This window comes from Diuraphis noxia, unplaced genomic scaffold (genome assembly GCF_037042655.1).
Source record: "Diuraphis noxia isolate RWA-SAM2 unplaced genomic scaffold, SU_Dnox_SAM2 contig0003, whole genome shotgun sequence".
NCBI classification, from domain to species: Eukaryota; Metazoa; Arthropoda; class Insecta; order Hemiptera; family Aphididae; genus Diuraphis; species Diuraphis noxia.
In genome coordinates, this window is record NW_028301713.1 from 41,439,547 (window position 1) to 41,463,544 (window position 23,998).

General features: G+C 30.1%; 1 protein-coding gene across 1 annotated transcript; it reads left to right on the plus strand.

Moving 5' to 3' along the window:
- Positions 1-812: 812 nt before the first annotated feature.
- Positions 813-17,593, plus strand: LOC107168421 (uncharacterized). The gene is made up of 3 exons (XM_015517825.2): positions 813-1,035; positions 12,157-14,417; positions 16,039-17,593. Exons 1-3 carry the CDS (start codon positions 1,012-1,014, stop codon positions 16,268-16,270), a joined length of 2,517 nt encoding a protein of 838 aa, XP_015373311.2. The 5' UTR covers positions 813-1,011; the 3' UTR covers positions 16,271-17,593.
- The last annotated feature ends 6,405 nt before the right edge of the window (positions 17,594-23,998 follow it).

Below are 23,998 nucleotides of genomic sequence, written 5' to 3' on the forward strand. Positions count from 1 at the left end.
AATTGACACAACAAACCATATCTATTATCAATCTGTAAGAATTTCACCGACACTTTTGTGTTCACGTAGACGACTGTTCCAGCTTCTTTAACACATAACTTATAAGTTATAATATTTATACCGATCGGATCCCTCTGCATGTATACGCAGGACAAGTGACTTTCATCGGCGATCTATATAAGGTATACCTGGCATCACAACGTGTGCAGCGCACATCAGATTTACCTAATGGCAGGTATATGCGATATTTATTTTTATACCTCCGTCGAATTATATTATAGTATTACACCATAATAGATTAAAATATTATATTATACACATTGACCATTATACAAGTAACACTTATGCTGCATGTTGCGCACTTATAAATTATAATTTTTAAATACATAAAATAACGATAAGTACAGCCGTACAAGTATGTTTTTAATTCGTATAATATTAACGATACGTTTGCTTTTCGGCCGTTACCGTCACTATACAGTTGTATACACAGATATTATAATATACGTAAATTATATTATTATTGTTATTATTATTATGGCGTATACGAATATTACGAGAACGACAGAACCGCAGGAGCAACAGCAGAAGCAGCAGCAGCAGACCGGTAATTATCATCCGGCAGTGCAGAATTTTATAATGTGCAGTGTGCTGTGCTGTTGTGTCGAGCGGACGTGCGGGCCGCCGAGGAAACGGCCAAGACGAAGAAACGACGACCGCCGAGGCCACCGTACCACCTGAACCGTTACGACAATGCCCACTCGCCGTCGACTTGGTCCTATAAGTCTTGGTCGTATGTATATATATATGTGTGTATGTGCCCTGTTCGCGTTTTCTTCACACAAACATAAGTACGCATGCACACATATACACACAAGCGTGAGTTAACTGCGAATATTAGCATTGTCTCAAAGTCTGTGCTTGTACATCATCGCAGAAACAGTACGTCGCCGGCGACCGCTCGCTCACCATATAATAATATTGTCTTCGTACATCGTCTCCGTCGCCATCATGTACATCGAGTGGCTGCGAAGTGTAAGTATTATTATATATTATTATATGTATCAGACATCTATATATAGAATACTGAGTAGTGATGTAATTATACAATCTATACGATTCATTTGTATTGGTGATATTCACTTATGTCCAGCCGTTTCGTACAGATCGTGCGAAAACTGTGCGGTCTTAAGGTGAAAAACGTTGCAGTAGGTGGTACGGTTTTCGGGGTGAAGCACCCAACGGCACTATTGTATTTCTCGGACTTAAGAATCTAAGGCTTTATGAATAAGTTCACAAAATCGGGTTTTTTTTTTAGATTTTACAGTAGGACACTATAGCATCACCCATTTTGTTGTTTCCGTCTTATACACGCGCGTAGGGTACCTACGGCATACTGGATATACCAAATTTTCACTTGCACACTATTGCAATATTAGTGAACGCACATTTTCAAATAATAAAACCGGCACACTTTAATTTGAAATAATCAATTTTTGTTTTTAAAGCTGATGTATTTTGGTCTTGTAATCATATAATCATTATTACGGTTAAAAAAAAAAAAAAATGCAATTATGAATGGACTGATTTGTTCGTTGGAATTTAAAGAAATGTAAATTTATTATTCTATGAAAATATTATATAGGTGTCTACTGTCCGTTATCAGAGTTTTATTTGTAGGTATACATTTTGTCATCACGATTACTTATTAAATCATTGTATAGATTGTAAAATTGTAAATTCACTATTTTTAATAATAATAAAAAAAAGGTATACATTTCAGTAATCTTTAAAAATAATTCCTATCTATTAAGGAACGTCTTTCACAAATTGTCTGAATACCAGCTACGAAATTCTGTATTATTTTACAATAGTTTTTGAAACATTTATTCGGCATTTTGTTTAGAAATATTTAATAAGGTGTACGCTATTAAGTAGATAGGAATGGGACTGAATAAGCTATTAAACAATAAACAAATATAAAAGGAACCCTGTCTTATTATATTTCCAGAACAGTAGGTACGTTTGTGTCGTCTAAAATAAAATACAAGAGATTGACCGTTAGTGTATTGTATACAAGTTATAATCTGCAGTCGGATTTGAAGTTTCTTTTGACCAAACTTATATTACACTTTGTAATTGTTTTGTTTTTACGGCGAGACTTGGAAAAGATGTAACGAGTTATTTAGATCCCGGCTTATCGAATTTCATCCAGAATAATATATTATATTAAATTGCGTTAATTATATTGTAGAGTTTGAGTAAGTATAACTAGGTAATACGTAGGTATATGTTGACGGAGATTGGTTACTAAATATTTTCATCACGCAAAAAGTGTTATACAGGGCGAATCATTTATCATGTTCATCTTTTTTTTAATTATAATCAATTTATACAACTTTTATAACCGTTATTTTTATCAGAATATAGATAAACACCATATTTACTACTCGGCAATCACATTTAAGGAGTGTTTTGGAGTGTATTTTGGCGATAAATACTTGAATTTTCCAACAATAACCAAAATTTTTTTCACAGTAAATTGTTAATCAGAAAATTTCTTCAAAAAATATGTAGCTACCTACATATAAGATCTAATTATTGGAATTTGAACAATTGGACAGTTTCTAAGCTATTAGATATTAAAATGTACATATATAAAATGAAGATAACAACATATAAACGTGGGGTTATCAATGATCATGCTTGGTAAATCATTCTGCATACTAAACAGGATTGAGAATTGAGATAATAAACGAAGAAATGCTGCAGTACTACGGATCAAATCAAATTTACCCGTTCAGTTTTATGCTCTGAAAAACCGCAAAAAGGGTTATACAAGATTACCACACAATAATTAAAAGCCTTTGCTACTTAACTTTACTACCAATCACTATTTTTAAAATTTTTTTTTTTTGATAATATCAATTTGCGATATAATTTTTAATTTGATGTTTAAACAACGTCTACACCACACTTAAGGTTCATGGGACCAGCAGATCTTTGTAGAAACGTTTAATAGGAATATTTTATATTATTATTATGCATAATTTACGCATATTATTATTTATTAGTAAAAAACTACTGCGGTTTTACTTAAAATTTCATTTCACTAAGTGCATGTTTTTAGTTGTATCCCTGCTCATCATATATTAACTCGAGAAAAAGTTTATACAAATTAAGTCCCTCATAATATTTTTAATGATTTTTATTCTAAAACAATTAATAAGTTTTAACTAGTTGTTAGTATAGGAATTTTTAAGCAGAACTAATTTTTCACAAAATAAGATTTTGTTTGAACTCAAAAACAAACAACCGTGTGGATACATATAAAAATATTATTCACTAACTTTTTGAATCACAGTTCAATAGCCTAAGGAGCTATAAAATATATGTAAATTTTTAGTCTTAATATTAACTGATTTTATAACATAAAAATAGTAATTTAAAACAAAATATACATTTTTTTTAAATAATAAATTAGTAGTTTTTTTTAGGGAAGCAAATTCCTAAATAACAGTTCTGATTGCTAGTATTAACAAATAGAGTTATTTTAAAATTAAAATTAAATAGTAGGTATATTTTATTATTATTATTATTATTTTTTTGTGACAAAAATTAGTTCAACCAACCGTACTATTCCAATAGAAAAATGAATAACAAATAGCAATGTAAATATCTAATATATAATAAACTCTACTTAGAAATACAGCTAATAATAGATTAATTTGACAGACCGTGTCCAAACTTGAAGTATGATTTAGCACATTCATTACACCGGCTTACCCTATGACGATATTATTAATATTAAATAAACAGCAGAGCGACTTCCCTTATTTTTCTTCAATATCCAAATTTTTCATATTTCATTCTTCAGTGTTATTGTTATTGTTAATTTAAATTATGCAATGTATACAAGTGTATATTTAGCTTGTGGCTACATTATTTCATATTTCATGCGAACGTTGATGGCTAAATCTGATAGAACCCAAAAGGTAAACTGCACTGAAAAAAATGTCAGCATTGTTTTTTATTGAAATAGTTTCATGAATGTAATAGTTTGCCAGATGACAGTTAAATTAATTTTTTTTTTAACAAAATTTAAAATATTACATTCTCTATTTTAATATATTTTATAGTTAAAATAAAAAGTTTGCTATAAATTAAATTGCAGTTGCTCTCGGCAACTGCAAGTTTAATTACTGTGGAGTGTATATAATTGTATATACATTATTTTACTCCATCGTCGAAATACATATAAATTTTTTTTTATCGATGCAGTAGAGTACCTATGGATAATATTATTAAATATTCTGAGAGGATTTTTGGTGCTTGTTTTAAAAGCCAAAACGGAATAGTTGCCAACATTATTATATTCCATTATTTACTGGTTGGCTATCCCAGCTTAGATACCCATTCAAAGATTTGTGTTTTGTAAAACAATGTATATTATGTTATAATTCGACTAATTTAAATAGTGTCATAATATGTTTCATAGTTTTTCCCATGTTTTCCAAATTTCTAAATAAGTTATCCAATTTTTTTTTCTCTGCAATATCTTTTATTCTCAAATTTAAAGTGATGCGAATACCAACAAAAATCAGTTCATTTTTATTCATATAGATTGTAATATATCATGTTTTTAATATATGTTAACGATCATATTTAGATACCTATAGTATTGTGGTATTTATCAATAAGAAAATTAATCGAGTTCATGATGTTGCCTCCAGAATGAGGGAAGATATTTTTGTTGATAATGTGAATGAATATGGCTGGGTTACATAATTTTATTTATTTTCAAAAGTTATCTGGGTTATCTAATAAGCTTATGGCAATATTAAGTATACTACTCAAGACAATTATACAATATTGTATAGCCTGTAATAGTGTGAAATTACACTAATTATTCCAAATTAACATCCTTAAAATCATAACTCAACTTTTAAATATATTTTATTTTAATCTACGACCATTCAAACAATTAATATAAAATGAGCTGTACATATTAAATTACAACATTTGATTTTCAAACAGAAACTTATACCAACAGTGTTATGACGTAAGTCTTATTTACGCTGGTCTATACCGAGTACTTATTTATTAAATATATATTAACTGAAAGTTCTTGAAAAGTGAACTATATTCAAATTAAATAAACAACACAAACATGAACATTTGGTCGTCTTGTGCATGCCAATCCCATCAGTCGACCCTTATATAAGTTTAAGGTACGCATCACGCAACAATTCGTTCTGTATAGTACACAGATTGTAGACATATTAATATACTCTATTAAACACAACTACAGCAACATCAATAATCAAGAACGTACGCGGTTCAGATTAAAACCATTTGTTTTCAACATCCCCAAAAGCTTTCAATATCGTACATTCGTATATGCAGTAGAAAAATATACAATAACTTCAATGTTGTGTATATTCAGACACAATTTTGAGCATCAATGTTTTATAAATATATGATGAACTTATTATTTATTTATTTCATACAGAGAAAATCTTAATTCACGTATTTGATTTATAAAAAATAAAATAAATATAACTATTTAAAATAAAACTATTTCAGCATGTTAACAATAATATATGCATTTTAATATTGTATATTGATAGCCGTTTGAATACAGAAATACTAATGATGAATATTAAGTTTGAAAAATTATAATAGTAATAACAACGAGAATATTAAACAAGTACCTATAAACATTTACAAAAAATAAAAATAAAATTACTTTTGAAATCCCTATTTTTAGTTTAAATTATGTTGTACAGGACTAAATCCTTTTTAAAGTCCTAGCATATATCTATTTAGTGTTTATGCGTTTAACTTCTAGAGAAAAACAATAGAATAATTGGAAGGTAAATTGGTTACAGACGTTACAGTTGAACTATTTTCTCTACCTTTATATTGTTCCTTTGTAAGTAAATAATTTAGGATTTGTGTGAATTTGAAATAAATAATCTCGGTAAATATTTTTGCGAGTCTAGTGATGTTAGATGAGACGAAGACGGTTTTCCTAAAAAAGGAAATAAATTTAAATCCGCAGAGGATTGTAAATATATCTAATATATTGTTTACAAGGATAATGGAAGATTAGATAATTTTTGTATATTACATAACAGCTTTTATATAGTAATTAATAATGAAAATTGTTTGGCCCACAATTAAGATTTTAATTTAATGTTTGGAATGACTTAAATATATTTTAGAGAAAAATATCTACATTATATAGAGAAAATTGAGATATTTAAGTATCAATAACCATACAAAAATATAGTTATTACAAAAACAATAATAAAAATCAGTTAACTAGATATTTCATGAACTTACGGCTTACTTAAGCTTCTACATGTTTGGTACTCGTTGATAAATGTACCTTTTGCTTTAACTTATCATTTTAATATATTATGGTTTCACAAAACAAGCAACGCATTCGGTGTGGTTAAGGGGATAACGTAGTCGGAAACACATTTATTAGAAATGACAAAATACCGTAGATCAATCGTTTACCTTCCATCTGTGCACCGTAGTAGTTCCACTAAATTCCATACCACTCATTTGAATTTCTTTGTTATCAAAATAATCGAACTATCCAATACATAATATTGCCTTTGTCTCGGACCTATATTTGCTGGAGTGGGACTGTCCAATATTGTATCATGTCTGTAGTCTGAGCGTGCACATTATTATAATAATTTGCAAAAGTAAGTATTATTATTACTTAATTAGCACATTATCGTCTCAGGTGGAATATTATACGTATTTTGAAAACTGCAACAATATTGTTTGACGCGTCATTGTAAATTGTAATTTGTAATTTGAATTGGTTTTAATAAATATTACCCTGACATCTAAGATAGTATTTTATATAATTGGGGACATTGGGCTATTGCCATTCCATGTGCTTGTAGGTATAATAATAATAATTATTATTGATGAATATAATCAAATAACGCATCGTTTGCAGCGCGTATAGAGTAGGACGCGTCGTCGTCGTCGTTAATCCTTAAATGAACAAAAATCCAAGTCCGTTGTGATTTAAGAACCACTTCAAGGACGAAAGCATTGTCTTTTCGTAAATTCACTCAAAAAGATAAATAAATAGGAAGGAAATTGCCCAACAATTAGAGACAAAACAATGAGGTGAAATATTCGGCCAGTAATCTTCGAACCGGATCGGGTCATTGTCGCGTACGGACAATATTTTATTATGTTATGCATGTAGCATTGTAGCGTGTGTATTCTATATTAATATGTCACGAACCTTGTTGATGGTTAACTATAACGACGTGGGTAATATTATATCATTAATACCATAATAGTGATTACCGAGTTTTGCCCCATTGCCACGGTTTATAGCTGATTATTACAAATTTATTGCATCGTTCGCAATATTGTAATAGTGTCAAAGGTACTATAGAGGTAGGTAATCTAACTTATATCGAGAATGTCAGTATTATTGTTAATAATGTTAATATCAGTATGTTATCAACTAAAATTATGGTAATGATAACGCCAATAATAATCGATAGAGGAGATTTTAGGCGCAAGTCGCGTTGTTTCACAATCGATCGACAAATGAAATGAGATATTTGATGGCTTCGCTTTTGAGACATTTTATTCTAATCTCGTCATTTACGACGATGAACTATAATTTAATTTTTAAATTCATTTATCTACACAATTACACAATTATAATTTGCAGACACTGAATCGTTCCGTTATAAATATTCATCGGCAACAGCGTGAAGCAATTGTTTAAATTAAATGGTTGTCTCTGAGATAATTTATTATAAGCTAATCAATATGCAAAGGAAAATTTTTGCGTATGTATCACCATAATAAATACGTTTTAAAGTTAGTTATCGAGTTTATGTCTGCGTACGTAAATACGTTTTAATGGTTATTTCTTTTTTACGGTAAACGAACACGTCATTTACGTTTTATGCAGTGGATTTAATAAATTCGAAAAAAACAGACGAAAATGTGTAAATAATTTAACTCGCTGATGGGATCACTATTATTATTAAATAATAAATGACAGTAGACGTTTAAGACTCGTCCTGCAGTTTATTGTCTTATTGATGCCGACAACGAACAAACGGGTCAACAACGGTGCATCTATATTGCACATTTCCGTATAGTTATAATAATCAATAGCGCCCGAATGCACGCAATGAGCCCACAGGTTGAGATTCTGACAGTGAGGACCAACCAAAGTATTTATCGAAATAAAAGAATTTGGAAATTATAATATCGTAGTTAGCATTTTATATTTTTGGTTCATTATGTTTTTAAAATACACTATGATTATTTTAATTACATACTATTATAGTTTAAATATTTTTAAATTAGTTGATGTAAATATCACGCTAGGCATGTATAGGTACATACCTATTTGTCTATGCCATAACTGATATATGTGTAAGGTATGTGTATACTATATAGATATAACAGTTATGGTCTTGTCCTTGTCCTATACTGTTGTAATATGATGTCTTATACTACACTAATTATTATCAATGGAGCCGCGTATATGCAGTAAAATATGGATATTTCTTTATTTTATTACTATTATTATTTGTATGAAAGGCGTTTAAAGTGTTTTCAAAATCAGAAAAGTTGATCAAAAAACGATTGAAAAATCCTACTCTAATATTTATATTTTGTGTCCTTGCTAGTAATCATATTATTCGCACTGGTTGCGAGGTTTACACTTATTGAAATAACAATGATCAAGATTTCGATGAACTTAAAAACATCAACAGCAAAGGTTATTAGTTTTTTGTTTAATACATAATGAGTGATTTCTAGAACTAAAATTATACAATTAATATGATGTTAATTTTATGTGATTTCCACTAACATTAATATTGTGGTTATCATTAGCAGAAGGTTTAATTAATTATTGTATTATATAGGTAGGTTTTTTTTAGAAAAGCTAACATATTTGCGATGTTTTTGATGCCTGGTCCTAATGCTTCACTCGTGTTGGTTAGAATGTTGAATTTTCTGGGTTCGTCGGAATATTGGTAGCACTCTGTTATAATATGTTTTACAGTTACCCCACACACTGTGCATAGAGGGGGCTTCTCTTTGGCCATAAGGAGCTTGTGAGTCAGCCTTGTGATGCCTATATTCGAAGATGATTGATTATAATTTTTTCTCTCCTGCTGAAGTGCTGATATTCGGGTCTTACAACTTTAAAATTGTGTTTTTATTTCTCTGAGTTTGGTAAGTTGTATCGACCAGTGTATTTACCATTTTATTCGAAATTTGTTTTTAATATGAGTTTTGATATTATCGTAAGTTACAATATCGAGAAGTTGATATAGTATGGTTGTTTGGTTGTGCTGCTTCCAAAGTTCTTAGGAACTTATTACTTATACATTATGATTAAAACAATAATATAATAATACTATGAAACTCTAATAAACATTGAACACCTAAGCTATCACAGTATCACTCTTAAGTCTTAATTCTTATCAAGAGTATCTACCAATACATTTAAAAATATATAGTTATTTGTATTGAAAACTAAAATATAACGTATTTTTTATTGTTAACAACTCTGATTCCTGCATGTCTAAACTGTTATCTTAATATAATAATATGTTTGTGGTATGATATCATTTATGATCAGGTGTACATAATTTTACGAAAATATGAGAATTCTTAATTAATATTTTTTTACTTCACTTCTCATCTCATCTTAAATTTCATTATACGCCTGTAAAGAACCATGGTTATTTTGAATAAATTAGTTATTGTTATTGTCTGTTTATTACGGAATAAATTCCAATTACATTTTAAATATACAAAAAAGTTATATGAGTATTTAGGGCAGAAGGAAAGAAAAAAATACATATATATATAAATCAAGTTGAGTGTAAACTGTACATTAATGCATAATATTATTTAAGGAGAGATAAAGAGAAAAAAATCTTACAAAAATTGAAAATTAATGAATATATAAAGAGAGATCATTAAGGGAACAGTTAGGGTCTCGATAATCCGAACGAGATTGGGGAAAGGGGTCGTTCAGATTAGCGATTTGTCCGGATTATCTTTGGCTTGAAAAAAAAAAAAACATCAATTATATTATAATTTTAATCATGAAATTTTGTTTTCATTTGTATTAATCTATATTTGTAAAATAATATATAAAAATATTAATATAATATTATGAGTATAATTATGAACTTTACTATTTAAAATATTTTTTTTTTTTGTACAGTGGTTCTTATTATGGTTTAGTATGCCTTGTCCCCCATAATCGAAAAATTTTATTACCGGAAAATATTATTTATAAATACATACATATTATGGTGATAAGGTAATTCTTAAGCCCGTTCGAATTACTGCGCCTTTCGGATTAGGCTGTGTTCAGATTATCGAGACCCTGCTAGCTGTACTTGTTTTAACTTTATTTCAATGAAGATTATCTAACCTTTTCTAGTTTTCTCGCCGATAAGAATAATTGGTGTAATTTTTTTTTAATAGGCATTATGGTTATTCGTTTACAATGCATATTAAATATTAATATTATATATATAGGTAGCTATCTATATGAATTTAGATGGAAAAAAACAAATTCCTTTTTGCAAACGCTACTAAAAATAAAATTCATCAGGTACCTATCATTACAATATGCATGATAACTATTATCCTTATTCATTAGGTATCGCATAAAAGTTGAAAACATATATAATTATTAATTAGATGAAGCAATAAGTTGTACGAACGGAAATAAAATATGTTCAGTATGACAGTATTAATGCTAAAATTTAATAATAAATATTATCCTGTAATACAATGTGGCAATCCAAGGACATGGATATAGTTTTGTAAAAGCAACGTTCATATATGTATATGTGATGGATATAATTGAAAAGTTTTTTCCTTCGAAGAGTATACTATTACAATCTGATGGAAAACTACGTAGGAAATATGCATTACATTTTTTTTTCATTATTACTTTTATAACTAATATTTAAATTTTTATGAAGTAAAATTAATGACAAAATATGATGCCGGAAAAATAATATTCATTTCGCTATTGAGTTTTAAAATAAACAGGTGGGTATAATAACAAATTAAAAAAAAAAATTCACACTTTCATTGAATAATATGAGCAACCGTGAATTCACTTCAGTGTTTTTGATATAATTTATATAATACTAAAATTAGCATTAAAAAATGCTATATCATAAATTTTAAATTCATTCAATAAAAATATTAAAATAATAATATATGCATTAATCTAATTTAATTATTTTATATTTTATTGTTCCGGGAAATGATTTAAAATTCCAGATAATTGATTTTTAATGTTTTTGCTTACCTACTGCAGTTATAAATTATATAATTTTACTTTTTATATTTTTATAACATGGTTTATTGGTTATTTAAACAGTTATATTCAAATAATGAGATTTGGGATTCATATTTCTTAAAATTAACTTTAGGTTGCCGATTAAGCTTAAAACTAACAATTTAAATCACTGCATTTACGTTACTGTGAATGGATAAGATAAATTTATTTTTGAAAACAAAAAATTGATTATCTGAGATTTGAGAGTAAATAAAGGTTATGATATAGACAATATGAGTTATAGGATATGCACCTAATAAATACACAGTTTGGAAATATGTAGGCAACGTATAAATAAAATTACTTTAAGATGTTTACATAATATAATCGATATTAAAATGGTTCAATATTAGTATATATTTTATAAGTTATAAAATAAAACCTCTTGAACCATTAATATAATCAATGCCACTTCAAAGTTCAAGTATTCTACACTTGTAAACGTAATTTTTAGCATACCTACTTATTATTTAGGTATTTTCACACTATACGTACCTGAAATTACTTTTATTTTAAGTACTTATACGGATAAATTATATAGTTAATGTATTATTGGACATAATATTTCGATATCTGGATTATTTATTATTAGGTACTAACCAATGTATTTTCGTTAAGATATCACTTAGGCTTTAGAATAAATGTAAATGTACAGTAATTACTATTTTATTAGTTATCTATATATTAAACATCAAAAATTGTTGAAATTAGTTTATGTAAACATAATATTATAATAAGTATTGAACAATAACAATATATTTCAGAGCCCTTGCTATGTAGCAAAGTGTGTGTTGTTGCTCCAACTCATATACAGAACGACTGGGGCAGGATGTTCGGTGGATCATGGCAGTGGGATGAATTATCCGACGACCACTGCCAGCGGGACATGGACAACTCGCGGAGGGATATCTTCTTACGGCTGGGACAGCCGACAGCCTATAGATCCGTGTAGCCGTTGTACAAACGTTCCACCGCCATTGCCCGGATCACAGTACACGACACAAGCTCACGACGGTGGGATGTACAGTGTAAACGACCGTATTAGCGTCAGTGGTTATATGTCAGATAATCGGGTTTCCGTGAGTGGTTACATGACGGATAACCATGGTAGTACGGGTATGTTCGGATCAGACAATCGACACTCTGGTTATTCGGACAATCGTGGTAATGGTTATAACACTGACAATCGGGGTCAGATGAACAGTCGGCCAAATGGTTATAACTCGCTAAGTCATGTTACTGGCAACGGTTATATGTCAAGCAATTCTAATTACGGCAGTAACAGTCAAGTAACTGATAATCACGTCCAAATATACAACACCCAAAATGCAGACAGCCTTATAAAAAATCCTAATTACCGGGGTAATGGTTACGATAATTTAAGCCCGGAATGGGAACGAAGACACAACAACAAAAAAGTTAGCATTGTCGGTAGCAGCAGTAGCTATGGAAGTGGTATAGGTGGTGGCAGTGGCAGTGGTGGCTATGGAGACGGTATTGGTGGACACGTTATCAGTGTAGGTGGTATTAGTGGAAGTAGTGGATATGGAAGCGGTGGGAATGGAGGCAGTATTAGTGGAAGTGGTGGTTACAGTGGTTATGGGCATGGTACTAGTGGTTCGGGAAATGGTGGAAGTGGATATTATCAAGGAATGTCGTATCCTGTTCCCAATATTCCCGACGATCACGGAACACATATGCTAGGTAATTACCATAGACCGTCTACCAACCGGTGGAATATCAAAGGAGCATATCCAGTAAAAGTAGAATCCGGATATTGGCAGAGTCAACCACCCAAAGATATCGGATGGGATGAAGCCAGCAAGAAGGTGGGAGTGATAGCCGGATGGATTGGTGGTCCGAATAAGTACGATTCCAGTAAACCTTCAACGGTGTACGGTTCGCATCAGGTGAATGACAAAAATGACGACGATTACTTCAATAAGGGAACTGGTTACGAAAACAATTCGGACCGAAAAAAACCATATATGGGTTGGGGAGGTTCCGGATCGTACGAGGTGATCAAAATGAACAACGGATACAAGTACATTGACAAAAATAGCAACAGTGACTACGGCACTTCTTACGGAAACGGTTATGGTTACGGGGGACAGAATCACAATAACAAACCGAGTCAAGATTACGGCTTGAAACCGATGAACGTCGACCATGGCAGACCTTACGACCATGGGACTTCAAGTTACGCCAAACCCACTCACGGCTATGATAAACCAATAAACGACTACGGTAAGCCCACACACGATTATGGTAAACCTACTACACAAGACTATGGTACGCCAACCACTCACGATTACGGTTCTAGGCCCCATGTCGATTACCAGAGTACATCGCGTCCAATTGGATTCGAATCAACGACCCCCCGACCACTAGGGTGGGGTTTTCAGAAACCAGGATATCCAGTGATAGCTTCTCGACCCACTCAGCACTGGGGTGAAAACTCCTTTGGTGAACAATCAGGAAATATAGGTGGTGGTTCAGTAGGTTACGACAGACCTAGCGGAAACGTAGTAGGAAGACCGTTTGATTATGGTGTTTCAAGGCCAGAAAGTTACGAAACACATAGACCGGTTGATTATGGTTTATCGAGACCGGCTAGTTACGGAACTCAGAGACCGGACAATTATGGATCTTCTCGTCCGAATAATTATGGATCTTCTCGTCCGGATAGTTATGGATTTTCTCACCCGAATGGGTATGGATCATCTAGGCCCGATAATAGAGGAGAAATATCAGATAATGGATCATTCAGACCTTATGCGGGATCCATGAACAATATGGTGTCAGATTATGGCTCCCCAAAACAGGAGTTCGATAAATTTAGTGGTTATTCAGATAACGATGATGGTAATGGCGGTAGACCACATAATATACACAACAGACCGGGATACGACAATGAAAGGCCATTTATGAACGGAAACGAAGTTTACGGTTCACAGCAGCAGACAGGTTCGGGATATGGAAAAGGATACGCGTCAAATTGGAACTATTATTCTAATTCCATGAGGTAAGGTTATATATTTTGTACAGCAATGTTTGGTATTTATATCGAGTTTGATAAGTTAGTATTTGGCCATCCATTTTTCCAATAATTAAATATGTACCTACTTATTGTTAAACAATGTAAATTAAATAGGTGCTTAATTTATCTACTATGCGACTGTTTCCACCATCTGCAGCAATTAAAAACTACAAGATGATTATAAAAATTTGGTATTGATACATGATTGTGTATCACTATAAAATTTACACTCTGTATAATGGAGTATCGTAATTCATAACGGATGTAAATCAAAGTTGCAAATTTTGCATTACCTCGAAATGTGCAAATTTTTTTTTTTATTCATATTTTTACGATTTTCAATATTGATTACGGTATATAATAAACACGGTAGATACAAATAGATGTCAGAAACCATAATCTACGTATAATAATATTATTATCATGATGAGTGTTATTCAAATATTCTATTTCCCCTTGACTCAATTCCGGTATGCTTTTATAGTTCGCAAGGTTTCTGGTATTCTCAAAACTATAATAATACATTTTTTCCACTGTCATTATTGTTTTATCAAATACGAGATTCTTCGCATAATATAAACAATAAAGGTTGAACAACCAACCAACGTCGGTCGGCAACCCGAAAGGTCAACTAAAAACACGTGTGCATCATAGATCCAGCGGACCATTAAATTTATGCAGGAATATTGCTATTACTCGTGTAATCGTAATGGTACCTAAATTAATTCGAAACCAGAACCTTGGGATTATTATGAATCGTTTTAACATTGTTCGGATGAGTTATTTTTTCAAAATATTCGTAGTTCAAACACGTGATATAACTTTGATGTCACTATAATTAATAATGATTACGAGAGGTGCATGAATGACTGAGATGTACTGGCTCCGGTAGTTACGAAATTACTGTATTGGTTTGCGATTTTTTATTCGTAGGTTATGAGTAAATTATTGGAGTAAATTCATAGTATAAAATATTAGTAAAGATACTGTTTTGTCATAACTTTTATTTTCAGATACGTTTTATTCGTCTTTTTTGCAAATTAATTTTTACAAAATTAACAGAAAATTTAAAACTTGATTTTTAAAATAGAATTTTTTCTATACCTACATCTAAATTATAATAATATATTATATATGATTTTAATTTGTACACTTATAAATGTTTTAATACGATTTAGGTACCTATCAGTTTTTACAGAAATTCTACAAAATAACTAAATTCAAACACATAAAAGAACATAGGAATAAAATAGACGATACCTTATAGAATTTTTTATACTTTTAACAAACAAAAAAATTTACAGAAATAGATTGAAAATCTTTTCACAAATGTCCATATAGATACTTTACTTATCTCATATAACTATTTTGTACAAATAATTGGGTAGATAAATTTGTGGCTAGATGCTTTAAGTTATTTTTATCTAGATAATATGCAATAAAAGTTACACACCACATTATCATTATTATTCTACTAAAAAATTGGTTTATATTGCGTGTTCGATGGGTGCCATGAATATGGCATATTATTTTTTCTCTACTCTTACTTAATCCCTAACACGCTTCTGCTCATGATTCTGATCGTTATGTCTTGTTCGCGTTGTAGCGGACAGTCCAGCAACGGATGGAATGATCAGCAGAGAGAATATTTGCAAAGGAGACCAGACGGTGACGTGTTGCAGTCCGGATCAAGCTTCAGACCCTCCGAGTCCACTCCTCTACATTACAACGGCCACAGCGGCATCGGCGCATCGACCGACAATGGTTTCCTGTACAGGGGTTCGTCGACGATCGGTGGCTCATCTACCACTCCTATGCCGACGACTAATAATTCGTAATCGTTTTCATATTAATCATAATTTAATGAATATGATTTTTAGTCGCTTTTTTTCCACTGTGTACCTAAATTTTTTTGTGCAATATTTTTTTTACGCTGAAAGGGCGATTAATGTTATACAAATAATATTATTTTGGTATAGATTTCATTTTAAAAAAAAATGTGGAGAACTTTTATTTTTATTTTTCTAGGTTGGCATATGTATGATTAGTGACAACTGACAGTTGATCATGATTTATCAAATATGTGAGAATCAATTACTATTTTAACAATAATTTTAAATTAGTTATAACTTATAAGTATAATATTATGCAGTAAACAGAAGTCACAACATATTAGAAATAGCGTATGGTATATATATATTAAATTGTATACACTATGCATACCGAGTGATTTAAAATAAATTTCACAGGCCATTTTATCATTTAAAAGTAGAGAAGATAAAAAAATTATGATACGAAAGTTTTCTTATTTGGAAAAGTTGGAATTAGAAAATTAAAATTAAATGGGAAATCGTACTTTTTAAAAATATTTTTATGATAAATATACAAAAATGAATGATGAACTGTATGTATGATAAAGATTTTAAGTTTTAGTGAGCGAAGTGGAATTGAACAAGGGTGCCTTGACAAATGTTCAATAATCCCCTCACCTAAACTTTAAATACCTACTTATGATTATTGAATTAAAATTCCATTTTATACATAATACATCAACATACTCTGAATCATAAAAAACATATTCTACTTCACAATTTAATATAATATTGTATATCAGAAACTTAAAAAATTTAGAAAAATAAAATATTTTTTTCGAAAATAATGCTTTGTAACAACTAAAAATTATGTGAATAAATATATTTTTCAAAAATGATACATAAAACCTTTATGCTATAAAATTACTGTAATATAAATTTAGAATCACTCGGTATACATCATATAATAATAAAGGGCCTGCACGTGACCTATTTTTTGCTCAAAAACAGGAAAAACTTTTATGCTTTGTTGAGATGACACGTTGGCGCATGCAGCGTGTGCGTTGATGGCCCTGAACCCGCATACAATCACATTCGCACTAATCATCATTGACAACTAACAAAGCATGAAATGCCACGGTCAAAATTGCATATTGCATAAATATTGCCCTTTAAAAAGTCACACGAGCAGGCCCCTTAAACGTATTAGGTATGCCATGTGATCGGCTTATGTTTACTTAATAATATTATCTTAAGAACTATAATTTATTTATGATTCTCATATACAATTTGTGTAATTAATATATTTAAAACAATATAATATAAGTACTAATTGTATTATGAAGACAATATCATGTTTACTGTTGTGAGTACCTATACTAATCCTATAATAAATAGTATTCATTATATAAATTTATAGAATGGTATAAAATGTAATAAAACAAAGTTTCATACCAGAATTTTTCGGTACCAAAAATAAGCCTGCCTAGATTAATAATTAATAGATCCAGAATTATTTCATAACAAAAATCACCTATTATTCAAAACAAAAAATAACACTATTTGAGGTCTATTATATTTTAAGCTTTCAAAGTTATAGGCATTTTCTAATATTGAAATAAGTCCTACTCCGAAACAGTATTTTAAATAATCCTCATTTTAAAACGAAAATCACTTATCGTGATTGAAATAGTTTAATTTTGTTTAATGCAAATTTAAATGTACCTAAGTATAAAAATGATTTAATTATCAGTATAAGTACCTTAGATAATATTATAATATATATAATGCGCTAACATTTTAAATAACTGTAGACTTTAAATTTTCTATATTAATTGTTAGAATAATAAAAAGTTCAATTTATACTAAATACTCATTTGATTTATCTCAGATCAGTGCAAACATAATATTTTTAATTTAGTTATGTACACGTTTGAATAATTTTATTATAAATTTATATAATATCTTAAAAAATACATTTTATTTTATTAGATGTACATAATATAACATTATGATTAATATTAATTTGATAATTATTAGATATTATAATTAAAATTAATTTCATGAATAAATGTAATATTATTCTTACTTAAAGTTAAATTGCTATATTTTATTATCTAAAAAATATTGAACATTGTACAAGTTATGTAGGTATGTGAAAAACTGATAGCAATATAAGTAAATATTTCATTGGTTTAATATTGGTAACTAATAAATTTAGTTTCATAATATTGTTCGTTTAACTGTCTTATGGCAACATAAAAAATTAACTCCTTTGGGATTATTGAATAGAATTACAATATTATTTTAATTTTTAATTTTTATCCATAATCTCCCAAGGGGTGTTTGCTTGCCTATAATAGGCTTACAATACCTACATGAATAATACATAGCATCGGATATGCATGTATTTACAATTTTTTTTTTTTAATATTTGATATCAAGGTTAAAAACGCAATTTCATTGAATAATTATATAATCGTTATGTACGTAATATTTTATACTATTATTAAAAAAAAGTTACATACTTTTGCCATTTACTTCTGGAAAATTCTTCTATATTATATTGTAATACTGCTATTCAAATTATTTTTTATAACATTTATTACTTTTTAATTATGATTATTTATTAATCCCTAAAATATTACAAAAAATCTAAAATATGTCAAATTAATATTATTACGACGCAATGCCATTCCAACATTCTTTTCCATAGTTGGTATTGAAGTGATTAAGCGATTAATAATTTGTGAATAACTCACAGGTAGCATAGCATGAATAAACAAAGAATCAATTTTCAACAATAATTTTTATGAGACTATAAATATATTTCAATTATTTTTAAACCAACTTTGTTGTTCTAAAATATAATTTACCTTCAAAATTGTATAGGTTTATGGGTATGATTGTATAAACAATTAAATAAATCTTAAAGAGGGTTAGATACAATTTCGTGCGGTATTTATAGCGATGGTAAATTTTTCATGACGCGATATGGTATGTAAAATATTTATTTTTTTTTAAACATAATTAATAGAATATAACTAATTAATTGAACTTCAAAGCTGTATATCATTATATTGCTGCAGTATTATAATAGTCTACATACCTACTGCAATAAGGACTTAAGTAAAACAAGTTATATTTTTCATTGGAAATATTGTAGACATTAGTTTATGAATATCGAGGAAATTCCTAAACAATTAATAATTATTTTTGTATGTAGTTTTAAAAGGTCCTCTTAAATTTTTCATAAATGTTTTAGAGTGCTTTATATATACCCAAGCTATTTGGACAAATTTTATCATACGCTTTATGCATTTTTGCAATTTAATAAAGTCTAGTTATTGGTTATTGACTTTGGTGGCGTATTGAAAACTGTGATGCCATATATTACATTATAGTTATTATGGAATAGAGCTTTTATATCGTGGATATACACGCGTGATGCATCCTACTACTATATTGAGTGTATATGTTATGGACAATTTACAACCTCTCCCTGTATTTATATTAAGAGTTGGATTTTGATCATGTTTATTGAATTGCAAGTTAATCATTTTTATTTTTATTAAAATTTATTTACTCGTTCATCGTGGACAAAAAATAAGCGTCTTGGAAATTTAAAATATACCCCCAACTAAAAGATATGTTCAGGTTCCATATATTCGTAGAAATAAATAATATGCGTGTAACACTCGTGAAATATCAATTGTTGTTTGAGTAAAGATTTTTCAATGAATTTCCACTAATAGAGGATGTGGCCAATGTGGATTGTTAATTAATTCTTCAACATTTCAACATGATAAGTAAATAACACTAACATATTGTCACGTTAAGTATGTATTTGACCAAACTATACACGGTAAACGTATAATATAAAATATAATATGATATAATACGAGGCGTGTCCAGAAAGTAAGTGTACTCAATTTTTGTAGGCTTCAAAAAAATGTATTAAAAAAAAAAAATAACGTGGTTACATTAATATATTTGTGTGCTATTTTTCTACATAGTCACCATTTCTTTCAATGCAGGTTGTGAGACGGCAGATTAATTTTTTTATGCCTGCCTCGTAGAACTCTGCCGCCATCTCCTTTGTCCACTTTTCGACCGCCCCCTTCACTTCCTCGTCAGCTGAAAATTTTTTTCCACCCATGTGCTTCTTCAGGGAAGTGAACAAATGGTAATCTGAAGGCGCCAGGTCGGGGGAATACGGGGGGTGGTTCAAAACATCCCATCCAAATGAGTCCAACAATTGCTTCGTGACATTGGCCGTGTGGGGTCTGGCGTTGTCGTGCAGCAGGCAGACTCCGCTCGTTAACAGACCTCTCCTTTTATTTTGAATAGCTCTCTTCAATTTTTTTAGGGTCTCACAATATCTTGCTGCGTTGATGGTCTCCCCCTGAGATAAATATTCAATCAAAATGATGCCTTTGTGGTCCCAAAACACTGATGCCATGATTTTTTTGGCTGTAATGGTGGTTTTGAACTTTTTGGTTGAGGGTGAAGTGGTGTGACGCCACTGTTCGGACTGTCTCTTGGTTTCAGGTGTATAGTGTGCAACCCAAGTTTCATCTCCAGTAACAATAGACTTGAGAAAATTATCACCGTCCAGTTCATAGCGTTCCAAAAACTCTCTAGAGGCTTGGACTCGATTCAACATGTGTTGATCAGTAAGCTGTTTTGGGACCCATCTTGCGCACAGTTTATGAAATCCAAGTGTTTCTGTGATTGTTTCGTGGAGCAGAGACCTTGACAGTTGCGGAAACATTGCAGAAAGTTCATCCAGAGTCAATCTGCGATCGTCACGGACCGCATTCTCGACTTTTTTCACAATGTCGTCAGTCAAAATCGACGGTCTCCCACTCCTCAGATCGTCATGTACATTTTTACGGCCGTTTTTAAACTCCCTACACCACTTGTATACACTGGTACGATTCATATGGCCTTCACCATAAACCGTTCGTACCTCATTAAAAATCTCATGTGGAGATTTTTCCTTCGCAACAAGGTAACGGATAACGGCGCGGATTTCGCACTTGGCGGCAGACTCGATCGACATGTTTAACAAGAAAAATTCGTGCGACCACAGTTTTCAACGTACTGAACTTATTCTGGTCTTGTTTTAAAGGTTAGGAGTAAAGCTATACGGCAGTGTAGCCAACATAGTAAAAAAATATTCCCTATGGCCGTGAGAGGCTCAGTACACTTACTTTCTGGACACGCCTCGTATAATTAATAAGGCAATACATCTATTTATAATATATCGTGTTGACATTGTAGTTGCTTAGTCATAATGCATTGATTGTGTATCTACACAATACCCTCAATACCGTAAAATTTAAATATGAAACTGATATTATAAATAGGTAGATGATACTTATACTAGTAGTTAGTACTTATCTAGTAATAATTTTATGGCATTTTTGATTTTTTTCAGTTCAATATTATCTTTTGTATTGTGTATACAGATTATATATATTTTCTTTTAATAAAAAAAAATATTATCTTTTATCATATCCTAATATGCGCACTATAACTGTATCTATGTAATATGTTACCGACGGCAGTATAGCACTCTTCTCTTAAAGTTTGGAATTCATTTAGGATAAAACTTTACTGCTATGACATATATATTATCAGGAAACAGTAAATCATAGTAATAAATTACTATTATTGGTTGCATATAACTTTATAGACAAAAAATCGACCCACTGCATCTTGGTATTGTATAAAATATAAATGTTTTTATTCTTCTTATTTTTACAGAAAATATTCTTGTTTAATAATAAAAAGTTTCCATCACAACATTATTAAAATTTAATATTACGTATTTGTGTTGATTTGATATCAACTAAAACCTCAAAAACTTTTTATGAAAATAAATAATAGTTATAGGTATAAGGTTACATACGCAAAACATTAAAAAAGTATTTTATTTCCTGTTTAATTTCTGAAAACTTTTCAATATAAAATAATAATATAACTTTACTATGCATCGAGTATTATAATATCAATAAATAATAGATCATTGTATATTTTTTTCATTCAAGCAACGAACAAGCGTCAAATTATCGAATAGGCAGGAGTAACTAAACTCAATAAAAATATTACAATATAATATTTATATTTTGGGGGTATAGTGACCAGGCGGATTAAGGCGTCGGTTGCGATGCTCACCGTCGCCGGTTCGAATCCCGGTCATGGATGGCATCGCTTTCTGGGCAGTTCACGCGTTGTCTGGAAAGAGAGGCCGCCGTCCCTCATCCGGGCATGGCAGAACCTATGGGTGCCCATTTGAAATTTTGCCAAAAACATTCACATGCTCCGTTCACCACCGTTAAAAAAACCTACAGCCCCCCCCCCCCACCCACCAATGGGCAATGACCAATGTTGCCGCGGGTTAACAAACATAAAAAAAAATATATTTTATTTTTAATAAGCACTCTGGTATAGATATGAATGATAAAAAATAAGGAACAAAACATTAACCCTATATTATCGTTATATATTATGATAGAAATGAAATTATTTATTTATTTTGATAATTATACGCCCCGAAGAGTATTTGATTAAAAATACAGTAAAGTACCTATAGATAGTATTATCAACGCGATTCGCATTTTCAATTAAATCCTAATATATGTATACATTGTAACAGTTAACCTAAAAGTAATGTAGATACGATAAATTACACTTGTGACTAGTAAGTAGTAGATGGTAAAATATACAATTATTAATTAATTGTTTAGTACAATTTTGCATAATTTTAAGTACTTTGACGAAGTTTCAATAATATTCTTGACTTAAGTGTAAATTATAATTATTAGTTTAACTATACCAATATTCATGACATGATAGATCAATATGGATCGATATTTGTTTGAGATTTTTTAAGAGGTATAAACCCGTTGACATAATGTATACCGACATCATCAATGGACAAAATACTACGAAACGACAATATTCCGTTACAAAATTTTCAGAAAACTTTGTAACTGTGATATAATAATATTTTATTTGGAAATAATTACTCAAATATATAACGGCTTTTGATTTTGTTTAAAGGTCTTGAAAACTATTGAATTAAAACAAAATACCTAAAATAGCATCAAAAGAGCTGGAATAAACATATAAATGTCTTTTATGTATGGTGTTTTAAAATTATGTAATTTTATTATTGGAGTTTCAGTCAATATTTTACATTCATATTATTACAAATTATTTCCTATACAATGTACGGATTCATTAAACATAAACATTTATATTTATGTTCTTTTTTTGATTAGTTAATTTTTGCAAGTCTTCACTAATCGATTGATTGTCAACGATAGGTTTGAGAACCAGACGTGAGACAAATATATTATGATATTTAGAATTGTAGGATAATATTATATAATTTACATATTTTATAAGCAACGTATAGCATACTATCCAGGGCTAAAATATTTTTTTCTTGTATGATATACTTAATATAAAACTTGGAGTAAACATGGTAGGGGGGCAGGCCCTCCCCCCAAAAGTGTATTTAATCCAAACACATAAACATAGAGTGGTAAATTTTTATTTTTATTTACCTACAGAGTACAGACTACATCACAATAAAATGGTTCGACCTTGAAAACATTTCAAATGGACTATTGTCCATTCATTGAAAAAAAAAGTTACTAGTAATTACAGACCATTATACAATTTTTAATTTCATATTACACACTTACGTACAATTCTAAAAGCACCATTTTATAACTCTAA

Excerpts from the sequence above, each read along its gene's own strand:
- LOC107168421 (XM_015517825.2), top strand. The coding sequence starts at position 1,012 with ATGTACATCGAGTGGCTGCGAAGT. Across the intron at positions 1,036-12,156 it reads ACATCGAGTGGCTGCGAAGT|AGCCCTTGCTATGTAGCAAA; the intron begins GTAAGTATTATT and ends AATATATTTCAG. Across the intron at positions 14,418-16,038 it reads TATTATTCTAATTCCATGAG|CGGACAGTCCAGCAACGGAT; the intron begins GTAAGGTTATAT and ends TTCGCGTTGTAG.